At 40.5% G+C, this 8,675-nt stretch overlaps 2 protein-coding genes across 2 annotated transcripts; both read right to left on the reverse strand.

The window, feature by feature from the left end:
* Positions 1 to 1,208: 1,208 nt before the first annotated feature.
* lrrc69 (leucine rich repeat containing 69) lies at positions 1,209 to 3,438 on the reverse strand. Its single transcript, XM_070847135.1, has 8 exons — positions 3,265 to 3,438; positions 3,009 to 3,135; positions 2,801 to 2,873; positions 2,423 to 2,618; positions 1,995 to 2,066; positions 1,789 to 1,890; positions 1,465 to 1,644; positions 1,209 to 1,316 (listed from the first exon to the last, which is right to left on the reverse strand). The coding sequence occupies exons 1-8, from the start codon at positions 3,436 to 3,438 to the stop codon at positions 1,209 to 1,211; spliced, it is 1,032 nt and encodes a 343-aa protein (XP_070703236.1).
* Positions 3,439 to 4,192: 754 nt separating this feature from the next.
* otud6b (OTU deubiquitinase 6B) lies at positions 4,193 to 7,684 on the reverse strand. The gene is made up of 8 exons (XM_070846514.1): positions 7,442 to 7,684; positions 6,600 to 6,748; positions 6,108 to 6,215; positions 5,631 to 5,831; positions 5,412 to 5,532; positions 5,252 to 5,313; positions 5,052 to 5,158; positions 4,193 to 4,795 (listed from the first exon to the last, which is right to left on the reverse strand). Exons 1-8 carry the CDS (start codon positions 7,515 to 7,517, stop codon positions 4,711 to 4,713), a joined length of 909 nt encoding a protein of 302 aa, XP_070702615.1. The 5' UTR covers positions 7,518 to 7,684; the 3' UTR covers positions 4,193 to 4,710.
* Positions 7,685 to 8,675: the final 991 nt, after the last annotated feature.

Consider the following 8,675-nt stretch of genomic DNA (forward strand, 5'->3'; position numbering starts at 1 on the left):
ATCACCGACCACTCACTCTATCTCTCTTTCTTTCTCATTCTTTGTCATTGCCTTTTCCCTTTAAGTGCACTTTCGCCCACACCACTTGGAAATTGATTGAAACAAAATGTCACAATTATGCCCTGTAGCTCGCCGCTTCAATTATTCATCAATTAGGGGCTAGGCTCCTTTTTTTCTCTCCTCTGAGCTGATTTTTCATTCAGTTTGCTCGAGATGTATGGCTCCCCTGCTGTTAACCAGTCCAAAGTCATTAGTTTCTGGGTTTGCAATTAAACCTGATGCCTTATGCATGAGGCTCCGACTCAGTAGACACACGCAGCAGCGGCCGCAGCAGCTAGTGAGCGAGCTAGCAAGCTCTGGAGGCGTGGATGGGAAATTAATTTGCTAGAAATGAAGTTCTCCTTCTCTCTCCCTCCCTCCCTCCCTCCCTCCTTCTCTCTCTCTCTCTATCTCTCTCTTGTCTGGCAGGTTGAAACAGATGCCACTGACTGGAGATGGAGATAGAGATGGGGCAGTGATGGACTGTCAATACAGCTTGAACAGCACAGACAAGGGAATAGGATCTCACTAAATTTGCACAGCCAATAATGTGTAGGCAATATATTCTAGTACATTTTTATACAGGTTCTATGATAATTTTGCCATAAGTCTGTGACTTTAAAATGAAATTTAATTATAATGGTTGAGCGTCCACATAGGCTTTGTGTTTAACAAACATGGTGAGTATTATCAACAAGGTTGCCGATTATATATTAAATACCTGCACTGACAAACCGCTGTGAAAAAAACAGCTGTAGGTAATCCAGGTTTTCTCAAACAAAGGTGTTGTGTAAGTGGCACAAAAGCACACAGTAGTAAGCAAAGTCACCATGTACAGACCTGGAATACAAATGGTGCAATGTTTATTCTATTATTGGGAATTTTATGAAAGCTGTGGTTGACCTGTAATGAGCACTGAAACATGGTCCAACTAGATGGACACTTTTTAGTGTTCATTTGATGCCACCTTGTGACCACAGACTTAAATGGCATCTGTGAGATGTTTGGAGGACACAAGCCTCGTACACTGGAGATCACTGCAGCATGAGTTGATGAGGTCAATTATAAAATTTGCATATTAAGAGATCTGTGTCCACAGGTTTATTTAGAAATATGAGATGGGATAGTGAATGAGATAATGGATGGTACCTCTTATAATGAATTTCAATTTATCTTGTAGCAGCCCCATAGTAGGAGTGTCCCTCCGTGTTAAAGCACTTGTATGAACAAAGAAGTGCGCGCACTGGAATAGTCAGAGAACTCCTCATCTTCATGTCCTGTAACACACAAAAACATACCAGAGCACATATGATTACACAAGCCGCTACACATTTAGCCTATTTCAGTGCAGATATATTATATGATCTAACAGATGCCATAGAATCCTATTCTTTAAATCCCAGTATTTAATAAATGTTTTCACACCTTCTTCAGACTGACAAAATGCACACACTCCAGCCAGGTGGTGAGGAAGGGCCCCAGGCAGAGTGCACAGCAGCTGCCATTGGCCAACAGGGCAGTCAGGAACGGGTAATGAGGAAGCATTTTGTGGACCAGAGACGACCTGTTCCTGTCCTCCCGCAAGACAAATCTGGCAACCAGCTCCTGGGAAACAAAGAATAATGAGCTGTGAATTCAACAAAACAATGTTAGCGGATAAACACAAAGCCCTATTGTGAGATATCTTACATAGTGGATGATAAATATGGTAAGTGCTGCCCAGTCTGCTGTGCTTCAGTGACAGTTTACCTTTAATGTAAGCACCTCCACATCCTGCACTGACGACATCGGCTCACAGCGCACAAACCTGTTGCCTTCGCAGTGGAGCTCCTTCAGGGACAGCAGCTGAAACTATATACAGAAATGTTCTGCATCACACAGTGACTTTGTAATTCAATATCCTTTAGACTTCACTGTGGTACAGCATCGGGCTGCTGAATTATACTGTAACATACCTCAACGGGGAACATGGACAGCTTGTTCCCAGCCACATCTAGAACTTGGAGTTTCGTCAGTGCCACAATTCCCTGAGCGAAATGACCATGAAGTCAGAACCGGACTGTGATATGTAGATGTTGCTTAATATCTTTAAAAGCTACCTTAAATATGAGCCTATTAATATTCATGTTCTGTAAGTTCAAGAAAATGGCAGAATTTTAATCAAACCTATTTTCATTAGTTTAACTATTTATTTTCTCGTGCTCTTATCTTTTACATGCAATTTAATGTTTCTGTGTCTTGTTTTAATCGCGTTTTATGTCCCTGTAAAGCACTTTGAATTGCCTTGTGTCTGACAGGTGCTATACAAATAAATTTGCCTTGCCTAGTGTAAAGGAAGTAAATGTGAAAAACACCAAACTAAGCATGAACAGTGTCCACCCACCTCTGGTAGGCTGGTCAGTTTGTTTCTGGCTACATACAACTTGGTTAGCTCTCTGCACTGGTACAGCTGCTGAGGCAGGCAAGACAAATTATTGGAGGTCAAGTTTATCTCAGACAACCTGGTGAGGTGACCTAACTCAACAGGGACCTCCACCATCTTATTGTCCAGCACACTGAGATGTTGAAGCTTCTTCAAACTGATGGGAAAGACAGGAAATCCATTATTTTAAACCCTTTATGACCCTTTTTTTTTTTTTTTTGCAGAGATAGAGATGAAATCAAGTTGAGTTGATTTAGCTTTACATGTAAAATATCAAATCCATAGCGGTCTTAAGAACCTATTATTGCAGGCATGAAGATATTTGTGCCATAAATGTACCTTTTCATCTCTGGTGGAAGTCTTTGAATCTGGTTGTGGTTCAGATTGAGCACAACAAGGTTTTGTAGTCCTCCTGTAAAACAGAAATATGACTATAAAGGGGTTCATTGTAGCATTATGTGTGTGTGTGTGTGTGTGTGTGTGTGTGTGTGTGTGCGTGTTTTATTTAACAAATCTTCAGAGTTCATGCAGATCAGTGAGAGCCTACCCATCACTTCAGGTGGCACTACTGTAATCTGGTTGCTGAACAGATACAGTTTCTTCAAGGAGTCCAGATGGCCCAAAACAGCGGGAACCACCTTCAAGGCATTATTTCCTAAATTCAGCTCAGCCAGCTTGCAGGCATTGCATAAGGAAAAATATTTAATCACAAATCTGCGTGGTGTGTAAAACATTTAAAAAGTTATCTTGGAGATTTTCCAGCAAACAGATGAGCTCGGAGCAAACAAACGGAGGAGACTCACGTGTTGAAGGGAGAGCAGCTCTGCAGGCAGGGCGCTGATGGAGTTGTTGTTCAGCAGCAGAACTGAGAGCTTTGCTAATCTGGAAACACACCGAGGAACTTCGTTCATTTTCCTCGAGCTCAGATTGAGAGAAGTTGCTCCACCGTATAAAGCTCTTATCACTGACTCAGCCATTTGCAAAAAAAAACCAATGTGGAGCGCGCTCGTCCAAGTTCCCATGGTAACAAGACGCTTTTTAGCTGACCAATGAGGATTTTCTCTGAGGCCACAGTGACCTCTGGTGGTGACAGCTGAGTGCTGCAGGATGTCTCCACCTCCTTCAGCTTTATAGCAGATGTTCAAGTCCAAGGTCCTACTGCACAGCATTTTAACCTTCTGAGAGGCAGAAGTGTAAAACGTTTCTCTCTTATAACATGTAAATCACACGAGAAACAAAAAAACTTGTCTGGACAATAGACTTCTTTTGCCTGAGTACAATGAATAACTACAGCATGGTGCATCAGTGGCCTATTAGTTAGAATAAATCGTATTTTCTAAACTTAACATGTTTTTCAAGTTCAGCCTTAATCTAAAAGTAGTAACTATAGTGGTCAAATATAAATAAGCATAAAGCACACTATTTCATTCATATTATCTAATGACAACATGTAAGATAAAGTGTTTGATTATATTATTGGACAGATATGATTTATAGGTTATTAAACTATTTTACAGAATCCAAGTGACAGTTTGAATTAACCTGGAGGCGACCACTTGGTCAACAGGTCATGTCTGTGTAGGATTAAAGAATTGCTATTATTTCTTCATCCTTCTGTACAGATGATTGTTGTCCGTATGCTCCCTGGTGATCTTGAAAACAGTCCTCATTTAAAATCAATGAATACAGTTGCCCGCTTAAGAAAAAGTACGAATAAAGCAGTAACACATCTCATTAGTACTGTATGTGTTTATGTAACCTTGATGTGATTTACAAGTTCAACATGTCAGTTCATTTCCAGAGCACTGCAAAAGTTCAGCAACCTCTCGTGACTCTGTTGACATCCGGTTGAGTCACATGCATCATCAACAGCTCTTACATCCTCTCCTGCCAAAAGTGGATTTGGATCAAAAGTATGTGATCCCAAAATGACCAAGGGTGCCCAGTGTAAACGCATTAACACTTTAATTTCCTTTCTATTCTGTTTTTCATTAGCACAATGATACCATTTTCAGAAGTGATGACGTGTATGAGATTTCGCTCTCCCCACCGATTTCTTTTGACTACCATTATGTGTTCCATTCTGAAAACAGCAGCACTCCCTGTTAACCTCAGCTTAACAATGTCTTCAATGAGCGGGGGCGTCTCCCTCCAAATACGTTTGTATTTAGGGCCCCATGGTGTGAGTGGTTTCAACACTCTCTGCAATACACACACTGGTTTATGACACACCAACACTGAGCTGTCTTTCAGCTGTCCTCTGCATTGGCGGGGTCCTTTAGCCGCTCCACAGTGTTGTAGTGCTCTCCCAGTCCGTACGCATGACGCATATAGCTGCAAAAGAACAGAAAACATATTCTGTGACTCAAGACGTCTGAGATTAACTTTCCCAAACCCTAAAAAGCTTCATCAGAACAGACAAAAAAATGCAATAAATGCCTAAATAAATGCCAGATTGTAAATCCAACTGTAATGTCTAATCTAAATACATTATTGTGCATTTATCTACTAATTTAGCTGTGAGTATTTTAATAATTATGCTAATACAACTTGAAACTATAAGAAGCAGAACAATGCAAACACAACGTACACAAGGATGATGGGTTCACTATCAAATTCCTCTCCAATTTTTATAGTTGAGGAGTTGGCCTGAATCACTTCTATTGCCATGCGAAGAACTTGGGTCAAAGCTCGCAGCTGTTGGTCAAAAGACATGAAAAAGAAAGTAAATGTTGAAAAGTACAGGAAGCAACAGCACAGTGTATCTGTGGCAGAAGCTTAATAACTCACTTCTAGTTGTCCACCCCAAGCTGCTGTGTGCTCCACGTCACTGCAGTATTTCTCAAACTCGTCTGGAAACCAACACATACACGAACCCTTGATGAATATTCATAATTACCATCTAAAAGCTATGACAGATTGTTTCTGGAAGCAAAAACAAATGTGTAACCTGTTGTGTACATGTCACCAGTGTTGGGGTTGGTAAGGAAAGGCAGGAATTCATCACTGTGGCTCCTCATGTGCTCAGCAGTGCGGGACCGCAGTTCTTTCACACTCATGGTTAACCCGGGCTAGAAAAACACACAACAGAGTATGTACTCTCTGCGCATTAGCTTTAGTAATAACATGTATGTATGTATGTATGTATGAATTTCAGTACAGTATGTACCTGTGATCGCTGTGCCAGCTGATCTTCGATGGCCCGGTACATGCAGTGGCCATCAGAGGAGATCTCCTTAATCTGAAGCTGTTGCTGGGCAAGTTTCTGAGCCAGCATCAAACCTTCCTGGTGCCTCACGCCCTGCAGGTTTTCTACCTCCGCTTCTGCTATCCTGCTCTCCCTCTCCTTCTCCTGGGCAGCCTTCTTGTCCTGGAGAGGATCATTTAAATAAAATGTATCTAATTAGAACAAGACACCACGACTGAAACAAATTCACACACGTCTAAGAAACTGATATTTGTATATTATTCAGGATGGCTTTTTTTTGTGCATGGAGATTCTAATAAATGAGAATGAGAGAACTGACTGAACTGTGCTTCTTCCATTGTACACTGACTATGTCAATAAATGACAGTTACACAGTGTTGTGAGCAATAACAAACAGCATTTAAATGTGTCCTGTTTGAGGTGAAACCTGTATCTCACCCTTCTCTTCTGGGCCTTGGTTACACGTGGCTGTTTGACCTCTTCTTCTTCTCCATCCTCCATCTTCATGTTCTCCACTCCATTTAACACCTCTTCCACCTTGTGAGGCTGTGTGAGGAGAGTTTTGGTTAAGTTTCAAATTGATATTTATTTTCTAATAAGACTTCATGTACTGTAAGGAGGAATAATGACATACAGAGGTGAAAAGGTGAATACATTCTGTGCATACTTTGCTCAGCAAACATTTGCTTAGTTAACATTTGCTTTTATCACACTGTTGCTTCAACTAATTATGAAAAAACGATGTATATTTTCAATACAACCATGTGTCTAGTTTGGAACGATACATTCATTGATAACAATACCTGTTTTGCAATTAATTATACAAGGATTACATTGAAAAGGGTGCATCTTCTTAAGGCAGCCATGCCTTATAATGTATCCTGATGCATAGCCATGAGATGTGTCAATAATGTGAATGCCCACATTTACCTTTGTGCCACTGGTAGATTTGAGTTGCTTGAATTCCTCATCATGTTTCTGACTGAGGTCGACCTCTAGTTTGGCAATCTCCTCTGCCATTTGTTTCCTTTTTTTCTTGTCATTTTTGGGGACTGCATTCTTCATGCTCTGGATTTTAGCTGAAAGTGAAGCACAAGAGCAGACGCCACCACACCTCATTAACTCATACACACACTATATACAGAATACAGCTCTCACATGGGGCTTGATGTTGGTTAGGTCAAGTAAAAATAAATTAGATGGCTAAGATGATGAATATGAAGAACACACACCCATGGACAGTAATAATACACCTTAATGTTGGTTGATTGGTTAGAAGAAATTAAAATAAACAACCTTATTTCAAATATAACTCATATGTGCCAGAAAACTGTTGCTGCACCTCTCTCCATGAAGTAACATAATACAGCCTACATAAGATGGCATTAAGAGTGTAATGCCACAGCCCGATCTGTGATGTCCCAGCTTGTATTTTGTCTTTGACAGAGGATGAAAAACAAACTTTGACATCAGCACGACTACAAAGACCAGAAGCTTGAAAGTGTCACGCCATGGAGATCTGTGCAGCAGGAGCAGCAGCAGTTTTCTGCCCTAACACTACAATCAATGAGAAACTATTAGTGGGGGTAAAAACCCTGCACAAATTCTTAATACCTAAAAATGACAGCACTATTATTATAGTCACCTTATTTTTGCTCAATGGTGATATTTTACAACTGCTTGGCTTGCTAGTAGCTAGATTGTGCTAGATTCCAAAACATGAGATGAGAAGAAACACGTTTTAACTAGAAACCACAGCTGAAGTTAGCTACCTTGCATGTCTTTCTTTTCCTTGCGGTGCTGCTTTGCCAGCTGCTCCTCTGGTGTCTCCACTATCTCCTCCTCCATGGCTGGATGTTCCTCACTTTGTTCAACAGGAGTCTTCGCGAGCTGCTAAAAACTGACAACCGCTGGATAAACAACGTGTTATGATATCCCCGTTATAAAATATGACATATCACCGACAGGACATAAAAATATATATTCCACAATAAATAAAATGTGCTGATATGGCCTTAACCGGAAGAGAGGAATGAGCAGGGTGGAGCTTCGCTGAGCTAAACTCCGACAGTAGTTTTGTAACACCGCCCCCTCTTGGCTTGTTGTTGTACTACAGCTCTGTCCTGTCTGAGTTGCCAGCTGTAACACTGAGTGTCCCAATCATCCTCATCCAATCATTTGCACAAATGTGTATTCAACTCATGATACGTTTCAAACAGGATCTCATCTCAGGCCAGTGAGAGAACACATGAGGTTGAAGATACAGGGGACCTTTTCTTTATCTTTATCTCCTTCGGTGTTTATTCTCACTTAAATCATGTTGCCCATGTAGACAAAGAAAGTATACATAGGCAGTTCATATATGGTCTCTATATGCATATATGTATAGGTATGCTGTATATGCACAGCCTATGCAGACAAAGGTTGCACAAAATTATGTTTATTGTCTGGCATTATTTATTTATTTATTTTTACCTTTTTCTTGTGAAATACTGCACACCACCACTTCTTTATGCCTCTAAAAATGATCAAATCAACCAATCTGAAAGGGAAAAATCACTCTTGTGGTCACTGCTTTAAACATCCCTTGCACGGCTATTATTGAAAACAGTAACAAAAATGGCCTATCCTAGAATATTAGATATTGATCTCTGTGTATGGACTCATCACACCGTGTCTGCCACCTGCTTCACTTTTGTTCCTTTTTATACAAATGACATAAAGGCATGTACATTGTTCCTAGGCTATATTAATGAATATTAGATTAAATATACAACTGGGCAATAAGTTCAAAAAATGCAAATATTAGACCAATGACTGTGCATACAAAGTAAGCCCATAGTCTTTTTATGGAGTGGTATTATTAGATAAATGAATACTCCAATACAACGTGCTTGTTTTATTAGTGGCTAATTGGCTGAGGGACTGATTTCTGGATGGCAGACGTGCTGTGTGACGTGGCACGGGGGGCGGAAGAGCTTGTTTGTGTTTTGGTTCTAAGGGGAA

This window comes from Pempheris klunzingeri, chromosome 16, assembly GCF_042242105.1.
Source record: "Pempheris klunzingeri isolate RE-2024b chromosome 16, fPemKlu1.hap1, whole genome shotgun sequence".
NCBI lineage: Eukaryota > Metazoa > Chordata > Actinopteri > Acropomatiformes > Pempheridae > Pempheris > Pempheris klunzingeri.